Consider the following 14,059-nt stretch of genomic DNA (forward strand, 5'->3'; position numbering starts at 1 on the left):
GCCTGCTGCAATGGAGATGTTTAATTTAATGAACTCTTCAATTTTGCGTACCACTCAATTACCAATGTGTTTTGTAAAATAGAGGTGTTATTGTATTTTATTTGTTTTGCCTTCATCTGAAGCATTAAGGTTTTGGCTGTTAACAGGACACCAATGGCTTCAGAGCTCCTCCGTTCTTTGCCGCAGCATTCCAGGGCAAAATCTTGTTTGTTGGTATTAGGGGGTTAAATGTACATGCAAACATCTTCCCCTCCCTCCTAACCCTGTCACTAAAGCTCTGAGGGGAAGGAGGGAAGCATGACCAGCCGCTATTATATACATCACTCTTAACTCCAAGAGGAATGGTGTGTGTCGGACTAATGAGAGAATAATGGTCACTTTTTTCTCTCTTTGAGAAACAAAGACCTGACTCACAGAAGGCCTTTGACATTTCTGTAATGGTGCTGCAGTGGCAGGACCCGCAGCACCCTGCCGTTCTTTTGGAAGGGTAGCAGGAGAGACTCAAATGTGTCTCCCTTTTTTCCCTGGTTGTGAAAGAACTCTTTCTCTGAGTTCAGGACCAGAATGAGTCAGTGCTGCTTTGCAGGGGGATAGAAAGCCATCTTTGTAGTAGCCCCTATTCAGCTTTCAGTGACCTGGGCTCATAGTACAATTCATTGACTGTCCCGATCCCCTTACCTGGGTAGTACTGTGTTCCTTGTGACTTCAGCACGCACTCTCACACTGAGCTCCTTTGGAGCCTGCTGCTTTAGTTTCTTCACCAGCTCTTGGCTGTGTTTTCTGCTTGGTAAATCAAAGCCCCTGGGCTGCAAGAGAGTTAATGAATTGGCAGTCATTATGGACTCTTTGTTGACAGAATCTGCTTGAAATGCCTGGAGCCAACAGATACTCTGCCGGATTCCTTGCCATCTTCTGGCCAGGAATCCAGTTTTAACTCCTGCCCCCATTCCAGGCACCTGCTTGTAGATGTCACCATTCAGACCTGCCTTTAAAAGGTAGTTTCTAGTGGAGGAAATACTTCTTTTCCTCTTTTCCCTCTGTGACCATTTTGCTGCTGAAGCTGCCAAGCCAGCTGGAGTGCTTTTGGTAGAGAAGAAAAAATGGCCTCACTCAACCCTCTAATAATAGAATAGTCATCTTTTAAATGTGTGGTGGTTTAGTTGCAAAGCCTGTTAGAGGCTGAGCCCAAGTCTGCTGTGCAACACAGGTGCCCTGTGAAGTAAGTTCACTGGAGTTGCATCTTTGTAACTGACAGAAGAATGTTGTCAGCTGTTTGGGGGTCTTATAACCTTAAGATGAGACTTGGCACTAAGGCCTAGATATTCAAAAACAAGCCATGCATATGAAATATGGTTTTCTTTCTGTTTCCCAAGTGCTGCGTAAATAAATTCATCATCATCATCATCATCATCATCATATTGTATGTGTCCAAAATGTACTCGACACAATACATCAGATGCTATGTACAAATCAATAATAAGCTGTGTGCCATTAATCCATTTCCATGGCCCGGCTCTAGTAGAGAGAAGTGGTGTATGTGTGAGAGGGGAGAAAAAAACGAAATTACACCTCGACCCGGATATAACGTGAACTGGTGTAACACTAATTCGGCTATAATGTGGTAAAGCAGCGCTCCGGGGAGGGCTGCGCACTCCGGCGGATCAAAGCAAGTTCGATATAATGCGGTTTCACCCATAATGCGGTAAAATTTTTGGCTCCCAAGAACAGCGTTATATCTGAGTAGAGGTGTACTTCAGTTGTATGCTCACTGGGGCAGGGAACGTCCTTTGTTCTGTGTTTGTACAGCACCTAGCACAGTGGGGTCCTGGTCCGTGACTCAAGCTCATAAGCAGGATGCTAGTACAAAAAACACATAAGAATAGTGGAGGGATTTTGAGTAAAATCCCTGCAGCTGTTGTTGATGTGTGGGAAAGTGAGGCACTTGAGAAAATGTTCCCTGTTCTAAAAAAATCCCAATCACACTTTTTTAGATTTAGCAAAAGCAGATCTATGAGAAAAGTAGCAAATATGCAGTCCACACTGAGGACTGGTGTCTGCTTGTTTTTACAAAGTTATGGCTATTTGAAAATTGTGCCTTGAGAAAATGTCTGTCTGCACTTCGCTTAGTCACTGCTTCCCAGCTAGCTAAGGGCAGGTCTGCACTGCAGCTGGGGGCGTGCTTCTTAACACAGGGTTTCTCAAACTGGGGGTCACGAGGTTATTACACGGGGGGTCGCGAGCTGTCAGCCTGCACCCCAAGCCCCGCTTTGCTTCCAGTATTTATAATGGTGTTAAATATATTAAAAAGGTTTTTAATTTATAAGGGGGGGAGGGATGTTGCACTCTGAGGCTTGCTGTGTTAAAGGGGTCACCAGTACAAAAGTTTGAGAACCACTCTTCTAGCAGAATAGGCAGACACATGCTAGCTCTGCTCAAGCTAATGCACTAAAAATAACCATGAAGCGAGGGGTAGCATGGGCAGCAACATAGGCTAGCCACTTGAGTACGTACGTAGGGGATCCAGGTGGGTTTGTACTTGGGTGTCTAGCCTGAGTCACTGCCCACGCTACCCCCTGCTACCCTACTAATTTTAGTGTGCTAGCTCAAGCAGAGCTGTGTGGACGTTGTGGCAACTCAGCCTTAACCCCTAGGGTCTGAACTCAGGTGGCTAGCCCTAGTCTTCGCCAGAGCAGCAATGTACAGCCTGCTATTTTTAGCACACTGTCTCAAGGCCCTCTAATGCAAGTGTCTGCCTGTGCTGAGAGGCTCCAGCTGGGTAAAAGAAGTAGCCTAACATCCTTTGAATTACCACTGTGATCTCTGTAACGTAAAATAAATGAGAAACTCACCAAAACAGTGAGGGTCTGTGCAGCAAAACTGATCTAAATACATGTTTATCTCAGAACCCCAAACTGATCAAATGGAACATGTTTATCCGAGAGCCCAGAACTAGTGCAAGTGTACAGGGCCTCTCTGTGAGACTGACTCAAGGCTGCATCTTGTGGCTCTGCTCTGACAAAAGTTAATAGTAAAACTTACGCGTTTTCAATCAGACTTACCTTGAACTGGGTAGTAAGGTGTTGACCAATCCACAGCCATGTCGCCTCTGGCACTTCCATTGTTTCAGCAGCCTTTGCGATCTCCCTGATTCAAATTCAGAACAAAATCATCTTTGGAGTATGAACAAACTAATAGGCCTGTTTTTCCCCCTTCCACTTAGCGCTCCAAACACATAGTGTAAGGGCAGCTGAATTTCTGCTTGTGCATCGTATTGGTGTGTGTGGTAATAGTGTGTGTAACCTGGGGGATTGGGGTGGTTGTCTGTTTGCAGTAGCGCTGCCCTAAAGGAGTGAGTATTCAACAGTGCCTGGTGTTGGCCTGACTGTGCTCTTACGGAGGTCAGTGTAAAACTCCCCTTGACTTCAGTGGGGGAGTTAGGCCAACACCAAGAGCTTCTGAAAATCCCTCCTGAAAAGTCCAAAACAGGTGAGTGTGGGACAGCCCCATGTTGCCCTTGCTATAGTGATTTCCTTCACCCCACCCCATGTTGCAGATTTGATGCAGTATTACATATCTTCCCAGACTGCTTTCACCCCTTCCATGCCCCCCCGTACTTTACCTCCCCCTTGCAGTAATAGTTCTCCCATCAGCATGTCGCTGTTCCCTTCTTTCTCTTGTCTCCTAGATGTCGCCATGCTGCCATAGCAAAGTACTTTGGAGATGTCACCCCCCCTTGTAACAAGTGCTGTGATTACTGCAAAAACCCAGGAGCAGTGAAAAAGCAGCTGGATTCCCTGGAGCTGAGCAGCAACAGCTGGAGCAGAACCTGCATTGGACCCACAGGTTCCTCTCGGGATGCCTATGACCCAGAGCTATATGAAGGAGGGAGGAGAGGCTCTGGAGGCTTTAGCAGGTTTGGATTTGATTGCTCAGCCTCTCAGAGACTGTGGTGCATTCTGTTGGGGAGAGTGGAGCTCCTCCTCTTTGGACCCCCCCCTGCTGCCAGCTCAGCTGCTCCTAATTTCAGCAGATATTTCTGTGTGGTGTTTTCTTGTCACTTATGGGCTCAAGGCCAGGGACTTCTTTCCATACACTGTGGCTGGCTCAATCAGATTCATATGCCTGGGAGCCAGAAGCTGTCCTCAGATGATCTAGAACAATTGATTGTCCCACAGAATGTAGCTGGTTTAAGGAACTGTCCTAAATTTTACATCTGGGCTAGGAGACAGAGGAACTAGACTTTAGAGAGACTACCCAAGTGGCTAGTTCCAGACTTCTCCTGGATTCTAGTCCTAGCACTGACTCACTAACCTAGGGCAAGTTGCTTAACCTCTGCGTCTCTGTTTCTCCTTACCTGTAAAACAGAGATGGGTGTTGGGAAGTGTGATTAAATCTATATAGTACTTAGCACACTTGGATGATGGTGCTATAGACATGTGGCGTGGTGGTGGTGGTAATTATTAGTTTTCCCCCAGTGTGTAACTCCTATTTTGCAAGGGAATTTTGTGTTTGAAGGCAGAAGGCTGTTAGCATTGCTGGGCTACAGCCATCATGTGGTCAGACACAATGCAAGCGTCTCTGCACACTTCCACCTATGCAGCTCTGTCATGATCTGCAGCACTGACTGCCCTTCCAGCCCTCTGCTTCCACAGGTTGACACAGATTGGTAGCTTTAGTCATCAGATGACCCTGGCAGTAGGATGAGGCCAAATTCCTAGTGACCCTGAGCTATACAGTAACTCCTCACTTAACGTTGTCGTTTGTTCCTGAAACATGCAACTTTAAGCGAAACAATGTTAAGCAAATCCAATTTCCCCATAAGAATTAATGCAAATTGGGGTGGGGGCTAAGTTCCAGGGAAATTTTTTTCACCAGACAAGACTTTTATTTATATATAATTTTATTTAATAAAATATATATATTTGTGTGTGTATATGTCTGTGTATGTATATATATACACACACACACACACACACACACACACACACACACACACACACACACACACACACAGTATAAATTTTAAACAATCAATTTAATACTGTACACAGCGCTGATGATTGTGGAGCTTGGTTGAGGTGGTGAAGGCAGAGGATGGAGGCGGGTGGGATATTTCCCAGGGAATGCCTTACTGCTAAATGATGAACTAGCACTCGGCTGAGCCCTCAAGGGTTAACACATTGTTGGTAATGTAGCATCACACTCTACAAGGCAGCATGAATAGAAGGCGGGGAGACAGCATGGCAGACCTGAGACAGAGACACACCTCGTGTGTGAGACACAGATGTGCATTGCCCCTTTAAGTACGCTGACCCCACTGTAAGTATATTGCCTTTTTAAGTAGATGAGCAAGTTGAGACAGCAGCTGCTGCCAGGAAGCTCCCTCTGTCCTGAGCCCTATTGTCCCCCAGTGCTCTGTGAAGATGAGGTACAGGAGTAGGGGGAGGGGGGCACCCTGGCATTAGCACCTCTCTTCCCCCTCACCCTCATGCACAGCAAGCAGGAGGCTTCTGGGAGCAGCTCCAAGGCAGAGGGCAGGAGCAGTGCACAGCAGTGCAGGGAGGGACAGCTGAACTACCTGGCAGCTGATAACCTGCTGGGTGACTGCCGCGCAGGGAACTTAGAGGAGTGGGGACTGCCAGTCCACCCTGGTTCCAAGCCCCCACCAGCTAGCTGCAAATGGCTGCTCTTTCTGCAAGCAGTGGACAAAGCAGGCGACTAGCAAACAACGTTATAAGGGAGCAACTTTAAACGAGCATGTTCTCTAATTGATCAGCAACATAACAACGAAACAACGTTAACCGGGCCGACATTAAGTGAAGAGTTACTGTATTTGAACCCAGGACTCCAAAGACAAAGGCTATTGCTTTAACACAGGGCACTGCTTGCCACCTGCTTTACTGATTTTGTGCCGCTTGGCTGTACCTTCTGTTCAAAGCTGTAGTGGTCACTGAGAACCCAGCTGTGCCAACCGTACCCACTGTTGTTGATTTCAGTGGACTCTTAGTTGAGGAAGTACTGCTCAACTTGAGTAAGGATGGCAGAACTGAGCTCTAAGGTATGGTCATAAGTCCATTGGAAAACACCTTCCTGATATGATTCAGGTTTCCTAAGGCCTTTAGACCAGCTACTGCTTCCTCTGTTTGAATGTGTATCCCTCTCCTAACTCTCTTGGCTTCTCATCCAGGTATGACGAAGGAAACCATGGGAGCGGGGACGAAGCCAGTGAGGAAAATCGAAAACGGGAGTGGTGCAACTTCTACAAAAAGCAGATGAATCTGCGTAAAGTGAGTTGACATCCCTTCTCTAAGAGATCTGAGGGCTTTTGGCCTCTGTGCAGTTTACCTGCCTCTACTGCAGACATAGCAGCTTCCTGTGACTAGCAGTAGGACACTCAATGGTGTAACTGATAAAGCCTCTCTGGGTGACCAACGGACATATTGGCAAATGAAACACCAGAAGTCTGTAAATCTGAGAGCTGGCATAGCTCTCCCTAGTTTTACTACATTCAGATATACAGGCCTTGTCTCCAGACTCTGGACCAGATCCTCCCATGCCAGTTTTCCTGTGGAATGGGGTGCTCAGAGGAGGAAAGCGCTCCACGGTTTCCTGAGCTAATTTGTCCATTCGGTCTGGGGGTGTTTTCCACCCCCTCACTTCAGTCACTCTGATCTCCCATGGACCTTGGAGCTCTACCAAAAGTCAGAGCCATCTGCTCAGATTCAGGAGCCACCTGACTATTCCTCCTGCTTCCTGGAAATGTGTTTCCACTAACATTCCACAGTGCAAAGTGACCTCTGCAGAAAACTTAGCACAACCTCAGTCCTCTAAGCATTCCTCCAGAGGCTGGGGGTGCAGAGGGCTAGTTGGTGGATTGCATGGAACTTATTGCATGGAAAAAGGTGAAGGATCTTGGGGAGTAATGGGATTCTTGTAAATGGAGACTGGCATAAAGGGAACTAGCTTGTTATATGTAATAGATCTAACCATTTTGGGGAAATAATTATGCTGGGCCCTCTTCAAACTGCTCTCAAGGTCTGTAATTTTAAAATCCAAAAAGCTCCTCTGATCAGGCCTTGAGGTTCAGATAATTGAATGAATAGTAGCTTTGCATCCAGCTAGGTGATAAGTCTCTGGTAAACCGGGAGCCTGCATTTCTGCTCCAGGAAGAAGTGGAAAGTACAGCAGCCTATGTCTGTGCCCTGCAGGGTAAACCCCAGCACAGACAGATAAAAAAGGGCTGCCAAGAGACGAATCAGCGGTGCAGGGAAATGGCACCATTTGCCCCATATTCTTCCCCCTTTCCTCCTTCAACTCCTGTGCTCCATGTCCTGCCCCCACCCATCTCCCCTCAGGGGATTAATGACTATTACTGGAGCAGGGGGCTGACCTCGGAACTCCACCAGTAGAGTCACGTATATTTAACCCTATGAACCGCTAACATCATAATGATAATACTTCATCCTCCTCTGGAGCTTTTCAGCCCCAAATCTCAGTGCTTCAACACGAACAAATATAGCCTCCTCCCACCACTGCGAGGACAGGTCAGCGTTACTCGGACCCATCTGCAGCATGGTGTAATAAGGCACACAGCTTAAGTGACTAGCCCAGGGTCTCTCAGTGAGCAGTGGCAGTGCTGGAAATAGAATCCAGCCGTCTTATGTCCTAGGGCTCGTGTAGGGGAACAGTTAGTTTGCAGCAAGCTGGGGTGTGAATCTGTCCCTCACTAGCCTGCTGTGTGGACCCTGCTGATGCGCATTAACAGTTCATTGATGCACTTTGATCTAGTCCTCTTTGAAATAGGGTGAGATCAGAGCACATTAACGAACTGCTAATGATTTCAGCAGGGGCCCTATGGACAGTTTGTCTGCGACAGGCTAGTGCGGAGTAGATTCACATCCCAGTTTGCTGCAAACAAATTGTTCATGTAGGTGTCCTTAGTCTTCCGCTCGGACCGTGAAACTGCATTTCCTATTAGCATCACTGCTGCAGTGTGGTGCCCATGTTGTCCTCAGCTCCTTAACAGTAGCTGTTGCTACATCCACCCTTGCGCCTTGCTGCTGCTTGATCTGGTTTCTATAAATTGTTCCAATTGCTGCCTTTACTACACGGTTTTGATCCCATTTCTCATTTATGTGAAGAAAATCTTGACGTTATTTACGAGCTGGCTCTGCCCTATTCTCGTCAAGGAGATCGTGTCTGCTTTAACATCTCTAATATTCGATTGGCCTCAGTCAGCCCCTCTGGCCTTTGCATTGCAACCCTTACCTGCTCCCCAGTCTCTTCTGTCCTTTTTGCTGCCTTCCCTGCACCTTTATAATTTTGGCATCATCCTTCCTGGAACAGGTGACTGGAGCTGCATACAGGGTCTCTTGTGTTCTCTGTAGTCCTACATATATGTTGCTCATGATGGAAACGTTTGACCTCTCTCTCTCTCTTTTCCTGCAGGGCAAAGAACCAGAAAAAGATGACTTTGTCCCTCCAGGTAGCTCTCTCCATTGATTTATAGTTTTACCAGATGGTCTCGATCAGGGAGAGAGTTCCATGGGGAAGGAGAACACTGTGGTTGCCTTATGTAGCACCAATATCTGGGAATAACAAAGAATGCGACTTAGTCCTCTTCTGTGGCTGGATGTTCCACAAGGAGGACACAGCTGAATCGATCCAAACTCCAACTGTTGGGAACCAGGACCAGAGCAGTGGGTCCCTGGCTGTGGAACTCCTTGCTGGAAGAGGTCGGATTAAGCCCAAATCAGAGATTGTTCAGGTCAAGATGTAGATTGCATCTTTCTGATACAGCCTGCCCCAGGGGAACACTTTTTGATCTGGGCTTTCGGCCTCTCTCATTTTGTGCCACGTTTAAATACCCCAGTTCTGGCACCTGAGGGAGGTTTTGCTGTTTTGACCTGTGCCATTTGGAGCTTTGTCAAGCGGCAGAATTATTGCTACAGGCCAAAGGGGTGTCCTACAGCAGTGGCTCTCAACCTTTCCAGATGAGTGTTCCCCTTTCAAGAGTCTGATTTGTCACGTGTACCCCCAAGTTTCAGCTCACTTGTATTTTGTCTGATTTTGTAAGTTTTTAGAAGTGTCCCAGCACACTATTACTGGCAGATAGCTGACTTTCTCATTTTTACCATATAATTATAAAATAAATCAATTGGAATATAAAAACTGTACGTGCATTTCAGTGTATAGTATACACAGCAGTATAAACAAATCATTGTCTATGAAATTTTAGTTTGTGCTGACTTTGCTAGTGCTTTTTATGTAGCCTCTTGTAAAACTAGGCAAATATCTAGAGGAGTTGATGTACCCTCTGGAAGATCTCTGAGCACCCCCAGAGTTCACGTACCCCTGGTTAAGACCCACTGCTCTACAGAATATGTTGCTCTGCTCAGCTTCCCCCTACCCCCACCTTGCCCTGAATGAGGTTGTTTTTTCTGAGAATTGAAGGCCCTGAAAGGGGCTTGCTGGGACTGAGGGCTCTTTGATGAGCAGCAAGTCTTGTGCTTGTGACACAGACGTACCCACCTCAGTGAAATGTCACCTCCGCTTCCTTCTGTTCTTGAACTTGTCCTCCCCCCCAGCTCAAGGGAAACTTTGTAATGACCTGTGGGTGGTGTGGTGGGAGGGCAATTCCAAGAGATACCGTACTAACACTCTGCCTGGTAAGGGTGGTGGGGTGGCATGGCAAGGAATGGAAAGGTGGAGAGCATCTCATTAAAATGTCACTTCTCTGGTAGATGCAGGCTGCCCCCTGAAAGACGCTGCCAGCCGGAAAATCTCCAAACTCACAGTCAAGGTAAGGAAAGGCCTGCGTGAATACAGTGCGACGTTCTCACCCCCCGGCTGGTAACTCTCGTCTGCCTGCTCCTTCCTGTCCCTGCAGGGGGTGTGGGAGAAAGGCAATGCCATTCCTGCAAGAGGATCTCCCCTCTCTCCTTTGGTTTTAGGCCCGAGAACACTGCTTGAAGATGTTGGTAGAAGCTCTGAGCAGCAACCAGAAGGCAGCCCCGACAGGACATGGGTATTAAACAAGGCACAGGAAGGGGTAGAGAGAGGAGGTCCTGATAGCAGGGCTCTCCTTGCTCTGAGCAAGACCATTGTGTGCAATGGTCACCCTTGTCAGTGAATCGCCTCTGGGGCTCTGCGAGAAGCCTGACATGCAGTGCTCTTCCCTCCATCCCCATTCATATCTCCTTGCTGGGCCCCACAGCTGAGTTCAGCTCCACGGAGCATCACCAAGCCCCCTCAGAGTGCTCCGAGCCTCCTGGGTGCTAGTCCCACCAGCTCCCTTTATGGTGATTCCAGGGCTTGCCGTTCCCCTTTGCCCCACCAGAGGGGGATAGGGTACTACACGAAGTCCATGCAGACCCACACAAACCAGAGAATCTCCAAATGTGTGAGAGGAGAGAGCCAAACTTTGACATAAATCTGCACTAAAACAGCCCCGTGACTACCATCTGCAGGTTTTGCACATTTGGTTTAATTCCCAGCCCTGCTTCCGCACTGGCCCTCTCCCAACACTTCACCAAGGTGAGCACTCCTCTCGCAAGTGGAGAGCTGTGTCCTACCTGAACTGACCGCAGCATGTGTTGCAGGCCAGACCCTCACGCCTGCGCCGTGGAGATGGAATCTGAGGCTTTCAGAACCAGTAAAACGTCCAACTTGTACAAGGCAACTGTGCTGAAGAAGGTAGGGAGCTTGCAAGGGGGGAGGGAGGGAAGCTGGAGCTGCTCCTTCCTGTCCCTGGTGTCACCACTGCAATAGCCCTTGAGCATGATACATGTTAGACTCAAGGGGCGTGTTCCCACCATGTGTTCCAGCTCTCGCTCTGCCCTGCTTACCTCCCTCAGGCTGTTTCTTCCTGGTGTCCCTTCCTCACTGGATTCTTCCTCCCTGCTGGCTGCAGTCCAGCTGTTGATCAGAAATCCACCTGGGGCCCTTCCCATCTCAGTGAACATCCATGAAGTGCTGTAAAAACATCTGTAGCCATCAGAGAGCAACCCAGCCTTAAAAATAAGGAGGGCAGGGGGTTGCCCTGACCACCCTGTGGCTGCACCATCATTACATGGTAGAAATATCCTGAGTTGGGCTAGGCAATTGGCTCAACCATCCTGGGGTAATTCATGGCCATAAGGCAGGAGCAGCCCTTGGTGGAGACCTGCCCTTTGGCAGTGAGGATTGCGATGCCTGCTGAGGAAGAGTGAGACATAAAGACTCTGCCACTGGGTGGTGATGTTCTTCTCTTCTAACACAAGGTAGCGGAGATCAACAAAGCCTCGAAAGAAGGGGAGCTGTATCCAGCATTCAGGTCAGGAGCTGGTAGCGGCAGCAGCCCCAGGACAAAGTCTGAACCCTCAGCTGAAGACAACTTTCTCCCTGCATCCCAAGTCTATTCGGTGAGTACAGGTGGCTGCTGCACGGAACGATGACAGGGCTTGCAAAGCCTATTGCCTGGAAGTATTGTGACCATGTCAAACATCACGTGCCCAGCAGGTTGTATGAAAACACCCAATGCCTAAGCTAGAAATGGCCCAAGCAGTTTTTGGCTAGGCTGTATAACGTGCTTGAGGCGAAGCTGGGCAGAGAGGAAAAGGTGAACAGTGGGTTTTGGGGTATGGTTCTTTGCAAGATTTGTTGCTTAGCTTTGGCTGAGTGTTTGTGGTGGAATGTTTTTCCTCTCCTCCTGTACACAGTGTTCTTGTGGTGAGGACAGCTCAACTCCCTTGTAATGCTGGTCTCCAGCTTTTCAGACTGTATTTTGCCAAAGAGGCTCCCCTTCTATCTGACTTATCATCACTCAACCAAAGATGCTGCCCATCCCTTTATTCTGGGGCTACAGCTTTCCCCAACCCCTGTCCCCCTTACTGTGCAGCCATGACTGCTCTGATGTGTCTTCTTCTGGTTTTAGACAGTGTGTGCTCCCTGAAAGAAATGTGCTGCAGAGTGGCACCAACACAACTGGCAGACCCAACACTAGACCTGGCAGTCATTGGCAGACTCCATCCAGCGACACTGGACTGGCTGGCTTAAGCTCTGTAGCTCCTTACCTATCACTAATCCCTCTCCTCTCCCGCTGCCAGATCCAACCCCAGAGCGGTGGTGGCTGAAAGCTGTTACTATCTTGTGGCTTTTCAGTAGATCTGTGAAGTGGGTTTGCTGGGGTCAGCACAGCGAACAAGAGCTCACATTGCAGAAACCACTCTTGGTACTCCCTGCACCTTTGTTGGCAGCCTCAGCAGAGAGACTGCAGGACGTCAGAGAGTGTAAGGCTGGACTGAACTATTCTTCAGCCCAGGGTGAAGCACGTTGGGAGGGGAAATTCATTCTGCTGCTTCCTGTGCTGTGGGGAGCTCTGCTGGCCAGGGCTGTGAAGCTGGGTTCTTCCACGTTCGTTGGCACCTCCTGCACATTACTGTAAGCCAGGGCACATGGCTGGTGTGGTTCATAGATGCCCCCAATACCTGCCTCTTGTGCCACAAGAGGGAGAGCTTGGCACACAGCTGCCTGCAGCATGCCCTAGTGCAGCCCCTCTCCCAGCTCCTCCAGAGCCTCCTGCTGAGGTTCTGGCTGTGTTTGTCCCCACATTTCCTATATACCCATCCGGTCTATGGCCCTATGATGTCACAAGTTCTCATCAGCCTCCTCCTGGCTCTGGCCAAGATGGCCATCCATTCCAAACTCAGCAGGGAGGTTCTCTGTGACTGGAGGGGTCTTCTTCCATTCCCTGGGCAATTCTTGCCTCTTGGTAGCATCCACTGATGCCTTGGTCTCCTTTGCAGAGCAGTGGGCATTCTCCAGTGTTCTCTGCACGGTGTGCCCATCCAGTTCCCTTGTTTTGCACCTTTTGTCCTCCAGTTTTATCAGTTTGGTTCCAGGGAATCACTTTTCTGGGTCATGTGGCCCCTCCCTTACCTGAGGGGGCAGGCCATTAAGTTGGTGGCTCTACCACTACCTTCCTGAACTCTAACAGACAGTACCTTTCACCAGCAGTAAATTCACAAGTCAAAATTAAGCCATCTCCATTGACTTGTGAATAACCCTCCTGTGACAAACCATGTGCACGTAATGGAAGGAACCAAGTCTCCATTTTGTGTGTCCCAGTGGGTTGGGTGTGTGTGTGTACACAGGGAGACAACATCCTTGGCAATGCCTTTGTAACCCTCTAGTGCCCTCCCTCTGTCTTCTTCCCTTTTCTTTGTAGTTTAAACCCAAGCGGATAGGAGCTGGGTTTCGAAAGAGTTCCAGCCCATTCCAGACTGCTGCTGAACTGCTGAAGACAAAAGAGGAGAGTGATGCGAAGCCTGTGGAGAGGGAAGCGGATAGTCCAAACTGGCAAGGTGACAGCGAATGTGATTCAGAAATGGCCGGAGTCTCTGTCGTCAAGAGCAAAGAAAGGGTGGCCAAAGTAGTACACAAAAGTGCTGTGGAAGCAAAACAGGCCCATGACAAGAAGGGACAGCAACTCAGTCCAGATGCAGATGCCTCCCTGTCAGATAGCCCTACCAAGAAGACAAAGCTCACCAAGAAGCAACAGCTGCTAGCAGAAGCAGCCAGAAAAGAATCCCAGAACATTTCTAAATTCTTCTCTCTCACCAAAGCTGGGCTTAAAACCTCAGGATGTGCCTCAGCAGAGGAAAACGATTGTTCTGTGAGTGAGCTATCTCAGTCTCTTTCTCAAAGAGTATGTCAGGAGAAAGAGGAACCTCAGGAAAATGGTGTCTCAGGAGGAGCTTCATCCGGGCAACCACAGATGGAGAACCATGAGTCAAGGAAGATGGAAGAAGCGCTGACTGAGAGAAGTCAGGACTTGGAGTCGAAACACAACCCTGGATCTGAAGCCACACAAGCAGGATTAGATGGTCAGACAAAACCAAGGTGAGCGCTCTTGAGGTCCTGCCCCATTCTTTCCTGCTTTGCCTAGTCCATCCCACAGCGCTGTCTCGTTAGCTAATTACACGCGCAGCCCTTTGTGCTGCATTGATAGTATTTAATCAGGGTTATAACTCTGAGCTGGTCTGGGCAGGGCGCCTCGTTCACGCTTTATTGAAATCTC

General features: G+C 48.6%; 1 protein-coding gene across 7 annotated transcripts in view; it reads left to right on the forward strand.

The window, feature by feature from the left end:
- Positions 1 to 14,059, forward strand: part of RECQL5 (RecQ like helicase 5) — a 57,240-nt gene that overhangs the window by 39,616 nt on the left and 3,565 nt on the right. For 4 of the 7 annotated variants that reach the window (XM_030534009.1, XM_030534011.1, XM_030534010.1 and 1 more), the window contains 8 exons: positions 3,686 to 3,913; positions 6,188 to 6,287; positions 8,449 to 8,485; positions 9,744 to 9,802; positions 9,954 to 10,027; positions 10,602 to 10,695; positions 11,262 to 11,402; positions 13,208 to 13,881. In XM_030534009.1, coding sequence (XP_030389869.1) covers positions 3,686 to 3,913; positions 6,188 to 6,287; positions 8,449 to 8,485; positions 9,744 to 9,802; positions 9,954 to 10,027; positions 10,602 to 10,695; positions 11,262 to 11,402; positions 13,208 to 13,881 — 1,407 coding nt within the window. The other 3 variants (XR_003996578.1, XR_003996577.1, XM_030534014.1) reach the window with 2 other exon arrangements.

The sequence above is a fragment of the Gopherus evgoodei genome, chromosome 15 (genome assembly GCF_007399415.2).
Source record: "Gopherus evgoodei ecotype Sinaloan lineage chromosome 15, rGopEvg1_v1.p, whole genome shotgun sequence".
NCBI classification, from domain to species: Eukaryota; Metazoa; Chordata; order Testudines; family Testudinidae; genus Gopherus; species Gopherus evgoodei.